Here is an 18,321-nt window from a genome sequence, read left to right on the forward strand (position 1 = left end):
CATCCTTTTATTTCCAGATTTCAGTCTCTTACTGTTTTTCCAATAGGCACCATGAACTTTTCTTTCTGCCAAGTGTGCACATATTTGGACTGTTTGGTGAAGGTAAGTATGACTGAATACACACCTCATGCCACATTCTCTTTATGGAATATATGTTTCTCTAAGGTGGCAGATGTCCAGGGTAGAATGTGCTTCATCTGTTTAAAGATCTGCCTTCCGATTTATATGCAATGTGTATATGCAATAATAATTTCAAAGAAAATGCATTACACTTTGCATCCTTAGGGTTCTTAAATTAGCAGGAAAATTTCCTGACCTCAAGAAGTACATTTTGCCCCCATAGAATTGAAGTACATCTCTACCTCGATATAACACTGTCCTTGGGAGCCAAAAAATCTTACCGTGTTATAGGTGAAACCGTGTTATGTTGAACTTGCTTTGATCCACCAGAGTGTGCAGCCCCCGCCCCACCCTCGAGCGCTGCTTTACCGCGTTATATCCAAATTCGTGTTATAGCGGGTGGCGTTATATCGAGGTAGCAGTGTACTGATTATGCCACTGCTCCCAGAAGAGAAAATTAACAACAAAATGAAAAACAAATCTCATTAGGAATTCAAGTAGCCTACTCCTTTCACAAGATTATCTGTTTTACAGGAGGCATATGTGGTTTGGCTGTAAGTCTGTCTGTTTAGGTCTATGAGAACTTAGCTTCAGATGTGCAGTGCTGGAACTTGCTTCTACCACTTTGGCACACCCAAGCTAATCTTACTTGCCTCTCACATTGAAAGCCTCAAGACGTAACTATGGAAAGCAATTGAGAAAAAGATTAGTAAGGTAAAGAGCAAGGGGGGTTATTTGACTGCCCCATTTGGGGGTGGAGGAGGAGGGGAAATTGAACACTGGGAGAAAGGGGGGGAGGCTTCGCTGCTGTCACCAAAAGTGTAACCTAGCAACCTGAACACAATCAGGGACAAAGTAAACAGACTTTTTAACAGAAGTGAGGTAACTTTGCATGTCTCCCTCCAGACCGTGGGAGCAAAGGGGACTCATTCCCCAAGCTATGGTAGCAGTGTAAATGGTGAGTAGGTCCTTTATATATATTTAATAACAGGCACATTTCTGGCTTTTACTGCTTTTCTTTCTCAAATACCACAGTCCCAACTTTCCCTTTGAAACAGCAGCCCTCTGAAATGTAGGAAGCTGGGGAGAGGAAGTTTCTAGCAAGTAGCCCTGATTTATGCAAATATGTCCGAACAAGCTATGGTCCCAGGCCACCTGTGTGTGAAAAGAAAGGTACACTCGCACATAAAATGGCTGGGATGGGCAGGTAGGTAGCTTCATAATTCCCAAAGTCTGAGACTTAGTGCTGCGGCTTTTATAGCCCTCATGTTTGAGTGTCCACTCCCCCACATTACCTTGGTAATTATTGTTGGTTTTTCTTATCTCATGCCTGAGCCTATAAGGTATTCAGGACTCTCAACTCCCATTAGCTTCAGGAGGAGTTGACGGTGCACAGAATTTTTCAAGATCAGGCTAGTTTTGTTTCTCGGCTCTGACTATTTACATGATTAGCAGAGTCCCTGCTGGCATTATTTTATGTATTTATTTATTTGCATTACCATTGATCTTGGTTGGGGTCTCCACGTACAGAGCCCCATTGTGCTAGTCGCTGTACATAAATGTAGAATGAACCAGTCCCTGCTCCGAATAGCTTACAATCTATATAAATAGATAAGATAAACAAATGATGGGAGAATATAAGTACCATTATCTTCATTTTACAGTGGAGGAATTGAAGCATAGAGAGATTAAGTGTCTTGCTCCAGATCACACAAGAGATCTGCAGAACAGCTAGGATTTGAATGTAGCTCTGCTAAATTGCAGTCTACCAGCTTAATCACAAAACCATCCTGCTGTGCCTTCTGGGCATACTACTATTAGGAAGGTTTCACCTGAATTAAAATACATTTTTAGGGAGCTTTCAAAGAGTTTTAGAAATGAGGGGTGAAAAGATTTATTAGGTCATCTACTTAAAGTACAAACATACACCAATCCTATACACCTCAGCTGCGAAACCAACTATATGTATACAGCTCACAATTTTGATTCCTACAGTAGATCCATCACAATAGTGAAACTGCCACAAGTCTGTTTCACAAGGGGAAGAACCAGCCCCAAATTACTGGGGAGATGAGGATCAGGGCCACCCAGGGAGCAAGTGTGGCAATTTGCCCCAGGCCCTGCAGGGGCCCCCACGAGAATATAGTATTGCAACTTTTTTTTACGGAAGGGGCCCCTGAAATTGTTTTGCCCCAGGCCCCCTGAATCCTCTGGGCAGCCCTGCAGAGGATTTATTTAAATGAACTTTAATTAAATAACTCACAGTGACTTGTTAAGGTGTCAGCTTGGAAAAGAGGAGACTAAGGGGGATATGATAGAGGTATATAAAATCATGAGTGATGTGGAGAAAGTGGATAAGGAAAAGTTATTTACTTATTCCCATAATACAAGAACTAGGGGTTACCAAATGAAATTAATAGGTAGCAGGTTTAAAACAAATAAAAGGAAGTTCTTCTTCACACAGCGCACAGTCAACTTGTGGAACTCCTTACCTGTGGAGGTTGTGAAGGCTGTGACTGTAACAGTATTTAAAAGGGAACTGGATGAATTCATGGTGATTAAGTCCATAAATGACTATTAGCCAGGAACGATAAAGAATGGTGTCCCTAGCCTCTGTTCACCAGAGGATGGAGATGGATGGCAGGAGAGAAATCACTTAATCATTGCCTGTTACCTTCACTCCCTCTGGGGCACCTGGCATGGCCACTGTCGGTAGACAGATGATGGACCTTTGGTCTGACCTGGTACGGCTGTTCGTGTGTTCTTATGTTATGTTCTTATGTCATCTGTCTGACGACTGGTGAGAGCTGGCTGGACTTCTTACGGCCCACTGTTTACATGTGACTGCATTGTTGGGGTGCTGCTGAATATGGCGGCAGGGGGGTATCATAATCTCCTCTTAGGCCTGGTCACTGAGATCCACACTATAGTTTGCAAAATACTTCTTTAAACTTCTCTTGTTTGCTGCCCAGCTGCGTCTTCAGCACCAGGCATTCTTTAGAATTACCATGGGGGTGGCAAGGTGGTGGTTTGGCCTAGGTAGGGCATGGACAAAATAGCTTTCAAACAGATATTCAGGCACTGACCTTTAAATAGCAGTAGTTTCTAAACTCCTAGCTAAAGAAATGCTCAAGCAAATATAGATAAACTGTATGTCAATGATCTCCCCAGTGGGCTCCACTTTAGTTACATTTGAAATGGTGAATTATGAAACAGAGGGTAAAGGGAAATGATAGCACCTAAAGCGTCTTCCTGTGGTTTGTTCTGCCCTTTTTTAGTATGCGTGGCATGTTTGAAACAAACCTATGCCCATGGGTACTGAGCAATGACTCCCACTAATCCCTGATAAGCACCAACCCACACCCAGGGCCTGTTGTGTGATTTAGGGATTCATTGTGCAGTCACAAGGTGACCAGTGTCATGATTCCTAAGGGAACTCATGAAAGCCCTGAGGGAGTAAGTCTTTGTTTCTATTTGTAAATGCTACTTCAGGAAGCACCTGTCAAAACAGCGTGGTATAATATTACTCCCCCCTTATAGAACCTTTTATAAACATTCACTAATCCTCACAACACCCCTGTGAGGGAGATACTGTTAGCCCCATCTTACAGGTGAGGAAACTGACACAAAGAGAGGTCAATGGTTTGATTGTTGTGAGAGCTCAACGCCTCTCAAACCATGGTATAAGTGAGTTCAGGAGCTGAATGTACCTTAAATTATAGCAATTGTGCAAAGAAAGATTCTGTCTCCCCACACAACAGATGGAGAGTGTCTCCATAGGTATATAGAACATGTACATAGAATCCATGTGTCTGAATTCCCAACTGAACTGTGCAGCTACGGATGCTGGAATAATCACCAATTTTTCTGTATTGTCATAGAATCACTAAAATGGCAACAGAGATAAAAAACTTGGAACCTGTTCTTCAGCAGCTGGAGTAAGTACCCAAGTGCCATTCCCTGTATTTGGAAGAAACATCTAAGCAGCAATACCATGAGTGAGCAGGTGGGAAAGCAGCAGCTTGTACCCCTGGAAACAGTAACTGAGCTGATGGGGCTTCTGACTAAAAATGGTCATATGGGGTGGTGATAGGTGTTTCATTGCTGACAGAGGGAAGCCTGCTGGGCCCATCGCCATCAGGCAGACAAAAGAAACATTCTGCTTGAAGTTTGGTGTGTTAGCTTTCTAGCTAATAAGCCTGTACACACCAGGTTTCCTGTGTAGTGACATAAACAGAGTTCAAGTTACACTGTGCGGTAACAACGCTGAGTGATGTACAATCAAAAAGTCTGGTTTTGGTTTTCATTTTGAAACCAGGGGTGATAAGTACAGAGGCAGCATCCATTCCCAGAACTAAACCTGGGTGAATCGTTCATAACAAATAATTCACAATGAATGTCACCTTATTTCCTGTTCCCACTTTGTTTGCAAAAAGAGAACATTTTTCTGAACTATATTTTCAGTATGAAATTATTCACTGAGTAATTTCTGCTGATAATCCTTGGTCTGTGGCTTGTTTATAAGCAGTTTGTTGGGGATGTTCAGTGCCTTCAGAGTGAGCTGTTTTATTTGGATGCCCAGGGCTAGATTCTCTATATGTGAGCTGACTCTTTTACACTGTCCTTGGGACAAAGGAGGCATAACAGGATTACTGGGGATTCCCCTTTTGTAGGTGAATTCCAGGCTGGTATAGAAGCCGAGTAGTCAGTTGTATGCCACCCCTTCATGCCCTGCTCCAAAGATAGGGGACACATCAGGGAGAAGAGGCATGTTGGGGTAATTCTGAGACAGCAGAACAGCCATCTAAGGAACTATTATAGCTGGGGTAGATTACAACAACCTGAGGCTGATCTTACACTTACAGGAGGGGATGAACTGTCCCCTGGCTGCCCCCAGCCTCAGTGGAGTGTAAAGGTGGCTCTAAAGCAGGGGTGGGCAAACTTTTTGGGCTGAGGGCCACATCTGGGTGCGGAAATTGTATGCAGGGCCGGGGCAGGGGGTTGGGGTGCGGGAGGGAGTGCAGGGTGTGGGAGGGGGTGCGGTGTGGAGAAAGGTCTCAGGGCAAGAGATTGAGGCAGAGGAGGGGTCCGGGCTGTAGGAGGGGGCTCAGGGAAGGGGATTGGGGTGCAAGAGGAGTGCGGAATGCAGGAGGGGGTCAGGGCAGGGAGGCAGGAGGGGTGCGAGGTGCAGGCAGGGGGCTTAGGGCAGGGAGTTGGGTGGCGGAGTGCAGGAGGGTTCGGGCTTTGGCCTGGCACTGCTTACCTAAAGCAGCTCCAGGGTGGCAATGGCATGCACCAGGGCCAGGGCAGGCTCCCTGCCTTCCTGCTCTGTCCCTGGCCCCACACCCACTCCAGGAAGCACTGCGGCCCCTGGGAAGGGGGGAGGAGGAGGGCTCCTCCTGCGCTGCTCTTGCTGTGCCTCCAGGTACCTCCCCCAAAGCTCCCATTGGCCGCGGTTCCCCATTCCCAGCCAATGGAGCTGCGGGGGAAGTGCCTGAATGCAAGGTCAACACATGGCGCCCTCTGCCCCCCATCCCCCCAGGGGCTGCAGGGAACTGGTGCTGGCTGCTTCTGAGAGCGGTGCGGGGCCCATGGCACTGGTGGGGGCAATCCCGCAGGCTGGATCCAGAGCCCTGAGGGGCCGGATCTGGCCCGCTGGCCATAGTTTGCCCATCCCTGCTCTAAACCACCTTTTTCCCAACACCCCAAGTCTTGCCCATAGTACACAGAGTATGTTTCCATTCCCTGATTGGATGAGCACAATGCTTAGAATCAGGTTTCTGATGCTAATACTCATGGTAATGAATTCAGATTCACTCTCTACAAAAGTTGCCTGAAAACCTGCCATTTCTACAAACATGGCTGTCAATCAACTTGTATTCATGTGTAAAGCAAACACAGAAGGGGTCTCAATGAATATTCAGGCAAAATTCAGCATTTACTCAGCTCTACTCAGCGGCTAATAGCCCCTGTTTGAAAATACTGCCTGGGCCTGCAAATCACTTCCAAAGAAACCTTCCCTGCTCATCATTCTTCTGCTGCAACAGAGAGCATTTTGAAAACTTTGTTCCTGCCAAAGCATAGAGCACTCTGACACTAGTGGGCTGCCATCGGGAACTACGTGGGGAGTCCTAAAACGATCTTTTTTTGTAGCACTTCAAAAGGATCAGAGCTGAGTTAAGATGATCATGAGGAAAAATCAGAACCCACATATTCCTGGGTCTCCTATACTTCTGATCTAGGAAACAGAACACTGAGCCAGACACTCCAGTAAAATACAATGATGTTTTTTTCTGGCTAAGAAATGCAGTGAAGCATGAGCATGATGCTGCAATGGCTCCTGCTCCTCATATTAGCGTTGAAGCTGATAATGCTAGGAGTCATCTGATGAAATGTCAGCTAATGATCCTCTGAATGGAGGAGTTTTTGTCAGTTTTGAGAATGTGATCTCAGTGCTGTGGTAAAGTTGTACTTCTAACCTTTCCTGTCTCAGCAGATGACAGATTAAGAAGCCATGACTCTGAGTTACTCATCAAAGCTGCCAGCTGGGGCAGTTCTCAGTTGTTTTTGTTTTCATGGGGGTTTCCTCAGAAGGCTCCTTTTTCTGCATGTCAGCAGAAGCACAGGAGTTTGTGTGGGCTTGCTTCCCAGCTTCCATACTCATGTGAGCTCTTGCTGGCCTACAGGTAACAACAGAGTGTTCGCATAAATACAGAACGGACCTGTTCAACACACACAGAAAACTTTCCTATCAGCTTCTCTTCACTCGGGTATTTCATTCAAGCTGTTTTTCCTCAGTAAATTTGTCTAGAGCATTAAATGCATTTCAGGTGGGTACAAAATTCAGATCCAAGATTTCCCTTTCTGTAAATAAAACATTCTAACAAAGTCTGCTCCAATGTCAATAAGGGAGAGGATTCCCTCAGTCTGCCACAATCCCTTGGGATGTGGAGGAAAAGAATAGATGATGGTGGATCTCTCTGTCTGGTCACAATGGCCTTGGGGTGAAATCCCTGAGAGGAAGATAACCTGCACTGGAGTTTGGTGCCTACTTGGAATGGACTCTTACTCTGTCTTCCATGAACCTGACTTGTACCTAAGATATAGACATTTTCATAAAATGTGATGGCATGCTGATAAGTGGTTTTCTTCTCTTTTTCTCCAAGAACCAAGTGTATATCTGCTAAGGAGAAGATGGAGACGCTAAGGAGCCCAGTTGCTGGTCCAGTCAAAGGAAAAGACATCACAGCATTAGCAGGGAAACTCAAACACGTGGCCCTGAACACGCCACTGCGGTTTAATACGGAGGCCAAGAGACCCCAGTCAAAGAACAACTCTCGCTTTGGCAACCTCAGCCACCATTCTTTCTTCTCACGGCACAATCCCCATCCTCACCGAGTGACCCACATCCAAGGTATGGCCTTAGGATGGGGGGCAGGAAACAGGAATTGAAGGCATTAATTATGTGGCCATTCTTTGCTGAGGAGCAGAGGTCAGATGGGATGGGAGGAAACAGAAAAATCTATGTAATGCTTCAGCACAGGCCTGATTGCAGAGCACAGTGGGATATGAGGAAAGTAGCAGAACTCTGACTGAATAATGTTTCTAGAGTGTTGTCCTGATAGTTATTCTGAGCAGCTGTGATGATCTGAGACACCTTTGGTTAATCCCATGCATGTCTTTGCTCCATCACAGGACCTAGTTCAGAAAATCAGCTACTGCATCATCTGGATAAAATAATCCCAGATGTGTATTTGCAGTAGTGTAATTCATCCAAATTGTGTATTCCCTAACTAAATAGAGAGCTATAAACAGAGGTGCTTCAGGAATCCATTCAGTATTATTGTGGGCAGGAAGGAAAATTGATCTATGTATGCCATAGCAGAATGCATGCACCTACAGATTTATTATTCAGGCAGAAAGTAACTGTAAATGCTGTGTGTGTTATGCAAGGTGAAAGATAATTTTCTTTTGTACTTCTTCCATTGAGTAACTCACTGATAGTTGCCTCTTTTCATTTTCTTTTGTAGGCTTAAATGGCGTCCCCATCTGTATGGTTAATGACGGGTGGTCTATGCTGACCCCTCTGTCACCTCATCCAATGATAAAAGGCCAGCTATCTACTACCGTATTGGGGGTACCAGGGGCTCAGATGCCCATTGGAGATCCACATAGTAATCTGGTCCCCAGGTTAACTGTAGGTTAGTGTGCTGTAGACTGCTTGATCGGGATGCCCTGTTAGATGGCCTTTTGTCCAATTAAGTGGAATTCCTTAATTAACAGAATCAATCATGCAGTACCTGAAATGGTTCTCAAATGACTTCACTTGTTTTGACTTGCTACAGGACTGGAGGTAGATCAGGTCTTACATTGACAAAAGACAGCCTGATTATTTTTCCTGCCTTTCTGAGCTGAAGTGGTTTTGAACCAGAGGAACGTAATGCCAGGTTTCAGAGACATGATGTATAGCTACACAGCACTGATGGAAAAGCAGATTTACCCTGGCAGAAGTCTTCCTGTGGCATACAAAAGCACCATCAGCTTCTCATTTTTACAAGGGCCAGATAACCCTATTTTAGAACCACTTAATCGCTTGCACGTATCCCAAGCAAGTGGAATTACCATGGCAATTAAGTGAAGGGCCATGCCATTAAATATCATCATCGGGTTTAAATTGGTTCCTTGCAAACAACCTAATTAACAGTATCTCAAATAAATGGAGTGAGAGTAATTATTTCCTAACCCTAAAGCCTCTTATGTTAGAGCAATGGTTCTCACCCAGGGGTACCCATAGCACTGGGGGTACTCAGAAATCTTCCTCATCTAGATATTTGCCTAGTTTTACAACAAGTGACATAAAAAGCACCAGCAAAGTCAGTACAAACTAAAATTTCATACCGACAATGACTTGTTTATATTGCTCTATATACTTATACACTGAAATGTAAGTACAATATTTATATTCCAATTGATTTATTTTATAATCATATAGTAAAAATGAGAAAGTAAGCGATTTTTCAGTAATGGTGTGCTATGACACTTTTGCATTTTTATGTCTGATTTTCTAAGCTAGCAGTTTTTAAGTGAGGTGAAACTTGATGGTACACAAAACAAATCAGACTCCTGAGAGGGGTACAGTAGACTGAAAAGGTTGAGAGCCGCTGGGTTAGAGTGCCTGCTTATCCTTTCCCATCTTTCAGAGATATCACTGTGAGCACAGTGACCTTTTGTTCTGGACTCCTCCGCATTCTCCAGCAGCTTTATTTCTGGCAATATGAAGCCATGGGTTCTCCCTTCACCTGGAAGGCATCAGACCTCAGACATGCACAACGCTTTGATGTTGCACCAACCACTTGATACAACAGAACCCAAGCAGGCGGCAGGGTGTCTGATTCTGAACAGCTCATCTTAAGCAAGAGGCTGTGGCGCACAGGGCTCTCACCGTGATTTTAGTGATCTCCTTTTTAGCCTTCTGTACCCCCGCAGCCCTGATCCTCCCTGCAGAGCCCAGAGCCCAAACAGGAGGTTTTAACAGTGAAAAAGATCAGAGATTTGAGAGATTCTCCCCTCTTCCCTCCCCTCCTCATCCTCTCATACAGCTCTGCAACAACCCTCCTGTCTGTATGAGCCTCTATCTCCTTCCTGTATTATACTATGACGTTTGCACATGCATGTCTGTGTTACCTTTAGGGCTACTCATGATGTGAAATATAGGAACTTTCCTTTCCACTCGCTCTCATACAAAGAGTATCACTGCTCAAGATACAGTACATCCCATAATACATTGTAATATATCCAGTTGTTGTAGCTACCAATTATTTGCATCTCATTTCCATCCAAGCTCTGCAGGGGAATTGTTGGCCTCAGGATGAGACCATGCAAATTCTTTTCCACAGTGAAAATAGGAAGTCATGGATGCCTAGGGGGAGGAATTCAAGGTGTGGTCTCTGTTCAGACATATGCAGGGTTTATAAGTGCTGTAGGAACTGAAGTGGTGCAACTATACTGAGCTTTCTCGTGTGTCTCCTCTCTCTCACAGGCTCGTTGTCAGATGCATGGAGAGAAGAACTGAGGGAACTCGCTGCCAGAGTTAGTGCTTCCTCCTCCACCGAAATGGAGCAGAAGGAAGTGGTGAGTTTTTCATACTGCGAGCATGACACTTAGGGCTACTTTGCTATTGAATGTCATCTAATCAATACCTGGAATGAAATAAAGAAATGGAGGGGAGGGAGGAGAGACACCTGAAGAGAGATTTTCATGAGGCAGTTGTATCACTACTGTAGGTCACGTGTCTGCTGGTGACAGCATCAAGACTTGAAGGGTCACGTGGAAATCTATTTTGTAAAGATGGGTAATTTAAAACTATTTACTCCTAATCTAAACAAGGCAAAATGTGCAATGGAATGTGACCTATGCACAGATCTGGAGATCCCCAGATTTTGAAGATTGACCAAAATCTGAACCCAGAACCAAATGTTGCAGATGATTTCTTTGCTTTTATAATGTGCTGGATCATAACTTCTGGATCTCTACTATCCCATTCTCTGTGGTGTTTAATATCTGGAGCCAAAATTTGTAGTTTTGAGTCTTTAACAACTACACAGAGGGGATCACACCAAAAGGAGAAGTGGGTCTACACTAGTTTTTCACCTCTTGAACATAGGCTCAAATCTACTTTAGGGTGCAGATGAAATTGGTTTCAAACTCTTGTAAAAGCACATCACAAAACAATCGCACAACGGCACAACTGTTAATCTCCAGTGGAGGGAGGATCAGGACCTACAGGATGTTGCAGGTCAAGATTACGGAGCCATGAAAGATCATGGCTGGACACAGCAGAGGTGCTTTAGGTCAGGATCAAAGGACACTGGCAGTGCTGTGGGGGCCAGAGCTAAATACCAATGCATATTACAGATCAGGATTGAGGTGCATATGTACCACTGCACAGAGTAAGTTTACACAACTTCTGCTTGCACTGTATCAGCTCCAGTGAGTGCTATCAGTCACTCACTTTCAAGAGAACCAAATTCAGCACCCTGGATTAGCATTCTTTAATACTGGGACCAGATAATGTCAGTGTTAACTTATAAATGATTATAGCTGCATAAGGACAGCTATGGGTTTAGCTGTGTTTGGGTTTTGACCATTCAGTTGTCTGTCTCTTCTGACTGAGAGCAGTAGGTGGTGCACAAGTTTCAATTTTAAGTAAAACATTATTTGCAAAATCAGTGCACAGTTCACAGCTGGAGAGAAACACACCTCCCAGGTGAGCTTTTAGTACCACAGTAGCTTCACTTTAACAGCAGCGGGTGCATTCATATTTTTGGCAACAGACAGGCACCTCTTTGATGAAGATTTCCCATTTTGTCACAGCCTTTTTACAATCAGTCTTGTGCGAATCATTGTATCTCCTGTGCAACCCCTGTCCCACTCTCAGCCCTCTAATCAGAAAGCATGTGCGCATTGGCATTTTAACAGGCGGAAGAGCCCTGGAGAGCAACACAGTACTCAGCAGAAACTGGGCGCCTCATCCCACCTTCTTCTCGGGCAACAGTCCGCCATACCCCGCAACAGCTGTGCCGGAATAATGCGAAGAACAAAGGCAAAGATGCTGCCTTGTCTTTCCAGGACCAAGAGCTGGTAGTAAGTAGAACATAATGAGAAAGAATAGCTACACTTGGTACTTCCTGCTGCTCACTTCCTCTGTGTGACTGTTTTTCCTTTAGGACTGTTGCAGTGTAGGTACACTCCATCCCGTGTGCTGGGTCAGGTATGGAAAAAAACTGTATAGCACCCCGTTAGATCTGTGTTCATGTCTCTGTCTATAAAACATGGTACTACGGCCTAGTGGCCGGAGTCAGTAAAGCAGCCCTTCCACTCAGGGCAGCTTGGCCTAATGACCAGAGTCAATAAAGTAACCCACCTCGGTGGGACTGCATGACCAATTGGCCCGTTGGGGGAGTGGGGCGCTACTTAGGGATGTGTGGCATGATACCTCTCCAGCGTATCATCAAGGATCTACAAACTATCCTGAATGATGATCCCTCACTCTCACAGATCTTGGGAACGGCCAGTCCTCTCTTACGGATATGCTTCAGGTTGCCCCAGCCTGAAGCAAATACTCACCAGCAACCACACACCACACAACAGAAACACTATCCCAGTAACCTATCCTTGCAACAAAGCCCATTGCCAACTCTGTCCACATATCTATTAAAGGGATACCATCATAGGACCTAATCACATCAGCCACACCATCAGGCGAAACCTTAAATTAGAGTGAATAAATGAAGACTCAACACACCACTTCTGAAAGGTTGCCAACCCCTGATCTAGACTGTTCTCAGTGGTACCAGATGATATAATAAGGAATAATGGTCTCAAGTTGCAGTGGAGGAGGTTTAGATTGAATATTAGGAAAATGTTTTTCACTAGGAGTGTGGTGAAGCACTGGAATAGGTTACCTAGGGAGATGGTGGAATCTCCTTCCTTAGAGGTTTTTAAGGTCAGGCTTGACAAAACCACAGCTGGGATGATTTAGTTGGGGTTTAGGTCCTGCTCTGAGCAGGGGGTTGGACTAGATGACCTCCTGAGGTCCCTTCCAACCTTGATATTCTATGATTCTGTAACTTCATGTACCCATTCAGAAGCCCCCACAACAGAGAACAGCTGCTGCATGTAGCCACACATAGGAAGGCTTAATACCTTAGCTGCTTGTTATTCACTGTTCTGAAGTGAGAACCAGGGCAAACCTGCCGTTTGACATTTTAAGAGTGCCTGCACTGAAAGTTGTTCAACTTGGATAAATGTCCCACATACGTCAATATTTTCCTGACATTTTTATTCATCATCGATCTATGGATATATGGGCCCATATCCTCAGCTGGTGTAAATCAATCTCATTCCACTGGCTTCAATGAAGTTGCACCTATTTATGCCAGCTGAAGATCTAGCCAATGGCATCTTCAAAAAGACTGGAACAGAGACACTACTGCTATACTGATGTTTTTAAATTTACTGCTATGAAGACTTAGTGAAATCCTGGCCCCTAAAGTCAATGGGAGTTTTGCCATGAATGGGTCCAGGGTTTCATCCTAAAAGTCATTAGATAATAACTGGTTTTAGAGTGGTAGTCATGTTAATCTGTATCAGCAAAAACAATGAGGAGTCCTTGTGGCACCTTAGAAACAAATGTATTTGGGTATGAGCTTTCGTGGGCTAAAACCCGTAGAGACTGCAATAGAGACTGTTCGGTTTGGCCAATGTATATGGCAGAGGGGATTGCTGGCATATGATGGCATATATCACATTCTATTCAAGGGACACCATCATAGGACCTAACCACATCAGCCACACCATCAAAGGTTCATTCATCTACACGTCTACCAATGTGATATATGCCATCATGTACCAGCAATGCCCCTCTGCCATGTACATTGGCCAAACCGGACAGTCTCTATGCAAAAGAATAAACGGGCACAAATCAGACTTCAACCTCCTGGACACTCAATTACAGACCTGAAAGTCACAATTCTTCAACAAAAAAACCTTCAAAAACAGACTCCAATGAGAAACTGCAGAACTGGAATTAATCTGCAAACTGGACACAATTATACTGGGCTTGCATAAAGACTGGGCGTGGATGAGTCATTATACAAACTAAAAACTATTCCTCCATGTTAATTTTTCCCCTCCTGTTACTCACACCTTCTTGTCAACTGTTTGAAATAGGCCATCCTGATTATCACTACAAAAGTTTTTTTTCTTTTGCTGATAATACCCCACCTTAATTGATTAGTCTCATTAGAATTGGTATTGCAACCCCCATTTTTTCATATTCTTTGTATATATATTTTCCTACTGTATTTTCCACTGCATGCCTCTGATGAAGTGGGTTTAGCTCATGAAAGCTTATGCCCAAATAAATTTGTTAGTCTCAAAGGTGCCACAAGTACTTCGGTTCTTTTTACTGTTAAAACTATGTGCCTTATTTCTAACTTGAATTGGTCTGGCTTCAACTTCTAGCCCTTGGTTCTTGTTCTGCTTTTCTCTGTTATATTAAAATGCCACTTAGTACCTGGTATTTTCTCCCCATTAAGATACTTGTACATTGTAATCAAGTCATCGCTCAATAGTCTTTTAGATAAACTAAACAGATTGAGCTCTTAAAGACATTTTCTCTAACTTTCAAATAATTTTGTGGCTCTTTTCTGCACCTGATTGACTTTTTCAACATCTTTTTAAAAATGTGGCCATCATAACTGGATGCAGTATTCTAATATCAGTCTTACCAATGTCATGTGCAGAGGTAAAAATCACTTCCCTAATCTTACTCACTATTCCCCTGTTTATACATCCAAAGACTATATTAGCCATTCTTTTGTTCCTGGATGTATGACTTCACCTTTGGCTGAAAAATTTGATATTTACTTCGAGATCATTAATAAAAATGTTGACTGATGACAGGCTGGGCAGGGAATAGAGGACTGACGTGTAAACAATGGGAAGGGAATAAATACTGCTCTTGTAGGAGTCATTTCCTCCCTCCCTCCCTCAAGGAGACAAGTTTATTTACTAGAAGTCGTTTTGTTTCCCACATCTTGGATTTGATATGGTTTCATTTTTAAAGGGTGAAGTGACAGCAGACAGCACCAGGTTAATTGCAGAAAGGGGTACTAAGAAGAGAGATTCATGAGAATCTGCAGCAGTGCCCAAGAAACATTTTGAAGTTCATCTCCTTTGTAGGCTGGGAGGAGAATGAGAAGTTCCAGTTTAGCATGTATAGCAAGTGTGACTAGGCCTGCCCCTGATTTGCTAACTCTAGGCACAATAGATAGAGGGAAACAAGAGATGGTAAAAAAAAACACAGAACATGAGACATGAGTTCACTCCTAACTGATAATGTACTCTCATGTGGTGCGTTAGAGTGCCTGTATACAGGGACACTGGTCAGGAAGGGGTGAGATGCAGTGCAACAGAAGACCCAATGTCCTAACAAGTTTAGTCCAATTTAAACACTGACTCAGTGATCAGAGCCTTATCCTAGTCACTGTTGGGGAAGAGAGGGAGATATCTACCCTTGCACACAGTAGGCTTTGATAGATCATCCTTTACTGCTTTTATTATATTTTCAAATGTGTAGGTTAGACCCTGAGCAGGGAACAGTAACTCAAACTAAAAGACAAAGTCCACACCTGTACGGTGTCTAGATAAGCAAGGTGCCTGTGTATGCATACCCTAATGACCTCCTGTTTTCCTGTGTTCCAGGTACAATCAGTGTCACTCTGACCTGATCATGCTGTCACTTTCTACTTTGCTTTTCTGCCAACAGATTTTGGAGCTGCTGTGTCAGATCCTGCAGACAGACTCCTTGTCGGCTATTCAGCAATGGCTGCTCACAGCTGGTCAGAGGGGTGAGACGAACCTGGAACCTCAACTTGGTGCCTGGACAAGAGGAATAGACACCCACTTCTATTCTCAGAGTTTGGCACGCTAATTGTCTCTACTTCAGCAACCACAAGTTTATTCCCAACACACAGTTTACAGCCTTTCAGATCAACCTGAGTTTGTGGAGTACACATTTTTCTATGAGGGAAAAGTTGCTTCTGGAGGAAAGATTCCTTTGTATAGAATCTATTAGGGTTTTCTAATGACCTGGTTTGCAGTAACTGGTGAAGAACTAAGGATATGAATTTTGCTTGGTGTTCAGGGACTCAGATGCTGCGATGATGAGATTGGTATAGAATCTGGGCAGATGGATGGCATGCATGGCTTTCTAAAAAATGTCCCTCTCTAGTCTCAGTTTTTTCTTCATTCTATCTTTCCTGCCAGTGATTGTCTTTTGGGTCTCACTGACTATTATTGAATATGGCCCAGCATCAGAGTAAAGGACTGTTTCTATGTAAAAGTTGTAGGCCAAAATTTTCAAAATAAGGCTCCTAAATCAATACCTGATTTCCACAGGTGCTGAGCTCCCATTGACCTCAATGGGGGCTTCAGGTGCTCAGTATCTATGAAAGTCAGATCACTTATTTATCTGCTTAAATATTTGTTTTAGGCTTTTATGTTTGAATATTTTGCTTCTGAGTTACAGGCTGAAGCTTAAGGAAAGGTAAAGCTTAAGCTTAAGCTGCTGCTGCTGAATTCAGGCTTCACTATTGAGTTCCAATATAAAAATGCAGCTGTAGGAAGATAAATATTGTTGGTCAGATTGTATTGATTGTATTCATTTTAAGGGTATTTGTTCTGGGTGTGTACCAGTTGAGTAGGGGAAATCCCTATTTCCACAAAAAGGGAATAGTGGGAGCTAGAGTGGCTCTTGTATCTTAGGTAGCACTGTAGCTCGTGGCTTCATGGACCTGTATTGCAGCAAGAGACCATTACACATGCCACTCTCCCAAGAACAGGGTATCACTGGAGTCCTGCTGTACTTCTGACTGATCGACTTCTCTCTGCTCTGCTTGAACACATGCTGTATATAGGGGGTGAAGAAAGTGACAGAATCCATGGCATAGGGAAATCATTTTGTGACATTCAAATTTTTCCAGATTGGAACTTGTCTCTCTCTCTCTCTGTTGTAACAGGTGAGATGTTGTTTCTTCTGCTGCCTACTTGTCTTCCTCTCATTACAGAAAAGGATCTTGTTATGAGGATGTTGCAGACTGCAACTGCCAACCTACAACCGGAGCCCAAATCCTTGAGCACAAGCCTGGAGCAGAGACTTCAGTCCCAGATGTCCCAGGCTGCAGTGGGCCTGTCCTCCAGAGGGCAACACTTGGGAAGGAATCATCCAGTCAGGTTCTCTCATAAAAACTATTCAATTGGATGTTCACAGTGTGGCAGAGAACTGAAACATTTCACTTACTGAGGGCTGGAGACATGTTGGATACATTAGTTTGCATATACAGCAGCAAGAAGAGAGAAAGAGGCCGTTACACAGAAAGAGATTCATCAAGCAAGCAATAAAACTGATTTTGTCCACCTACTTAGCTCCCCTCTCCCCATTTCAACTGGTTTAACTGAGGGCCTGATCCAAAGCCCATTTAAGTCAATGGCATGGCTTGCAGTCGTTGCTCAGTGGGGGCCCATTATTTCAGTAGCACATGGGTCAGAGATTAAGGTGAATTGGTAAAATTGTGCAGAGGCTTGGATTTCAGTACTTGTATGTGGACTTCCAGTCAATAGCATGAACAGAGAAACTAGAAAATAAAAATACACATAAACACAGGAAGTGAATGGAAAAGTGGCAGACTAATGCAACCTTTCATTTTCATGACTACCGGGTTTATTCAAAATTTAGAATTTTAGATTTAGAAAAATACTTAGTTTTCTCTGCATTTCTTTATAACAGATTGTCTCAGAGTCAGAAGCAAGAACCCATTCCAGAGGAAGACAAGCCAGGTAAAAATATTATAATAAATAAATACTTTGTATTTATTACATACTCCCTTTGAATCCAAGGGTCTTAAGACATTTTATAAACATTAATTAATTAAGCAGCAATAGACCTTTGAGGTAAGGAAGTATTTTACCCATTTTACGGGTGATGCCTTAGAGAAGTTAAGTGATTTCCCAGGAGTTACACAGTGAGCTAATGGCAGAGCTAAGAATAGAAACCAAGAGGTTCTGGCTCCCAGACCACTTGATCAGACTTTCTGAACATTCACACCTTACTATGAGAGTAAAAATATTCTACAGATAGACAAATAAACGACAGCAAATTCTTTGAAGGCTATATTTTGGTAACACAGAGTAGGAGTTCAGAGATCCTTTTTGTTGTTACCTCTGAGTGAACGGTAATGCATGCCCTGTGAAAAAATCATAGAATATTAGGGTTGGAAGAGACCTCAGGAGGTCATCTAGTCCAACCCCCTGCTCAAAGCAGGACCAATCCCCAACTAAATCATCCCACCCAGGGCTTTATCAAGGCTGACCTTAAAAACCTCTAAGGAAGGAGATTCCACCACCTCCCTAGGTAACCTATTCCAGTGCTTCACCACACTCCTAGTGAGAGAGTTTTTCCTAATATCCAACCTAAACCTCCATGTGATGGGGCAAGGCCAGATGGCTACAGTAAAGTACTGAGAAACAGGTATGTTAGCCCCAGGCTAAACAAATCCCTAGGACCATGGTAACCAAATGGCAGTTGCTCCAGGTTAATCAAGGCACCTGGAGCCAATTAAGACCTTTCTAGAAGGCAGT

General features: G+C 43.6%; 1 protein-coding gene across 4 annotated transcripts in view; it reads left to right on the plus strand.

Moving 5' to 3' along the window:
* Positions 1-980: 980 nt before the first annotated feature.
* The window catches only part of TBATA (thymus, brain and testes associated), a 20,902-nt gene continuing 3,561 nt past the window's right edge, over positions 981-18,321 (plus strand). Inside the window, exons 1-10 of one of the 4 annotated variants that reach the window (XM_032782740.1) lie at positions 981-1,078; positions 1,179-1,327; positions 4,002-4,058; positions 7,287-7,534; positions 8,151-8,321; positions 10,160-10,251; positions 11,599-11,763; positions 15,452-15,533; positions 16,752-16,917; positions 17,471-17,520. In XM_032782740.1, the coding sequence (XP_032638631.1) occupies positions 1,311-1,327; positions 4,002-4,058; positions 7,287-7,534; positions 8,151-8,321; positions 10,160-10,251; positions 11,599-11,763; positions 15,452-15,533; positions 16,752-16,917; positions 17,471-17,520 (1,048 nt within the window). In that variant the 5' untranslated portion in view covers positions 981-1,078; positions 1,179-1,310. Of the gene's footprint in view, positions 1,079-1,178; positions 1,328-4,001; positions 4,127-7,286; positions 7,535-8,150; positions 8,322-10,159; positions 10,252-11,598; positions 11,764-15,451; positions 15,534-16,751; positions 16,918-17,470; positions 17,521-18,321 lie in introns of those variants that run through there. The other 3 variants (XM_032782741.1, XM_032782742.1, XM_032782744.1) reach the window with 3 other exon arrangements.

The sequence above is a fragment of the Chelonoidis abingdonii genome, chromosome 15 (assembly GCF_003597395.2).
Source record: "Chelonoidis abingdonii isolate Lonesome George chromosome 15, CheloAbing_2.0, whole genome shotgun sequence".
In the NCBI taxonomy this organism is placed as follows: domain Eukaryota; kingdom Metazoa; phylum Chordata; order Testudines; family Testudinidae; genus Chelonoidis; species Chelonoidis abingdonii.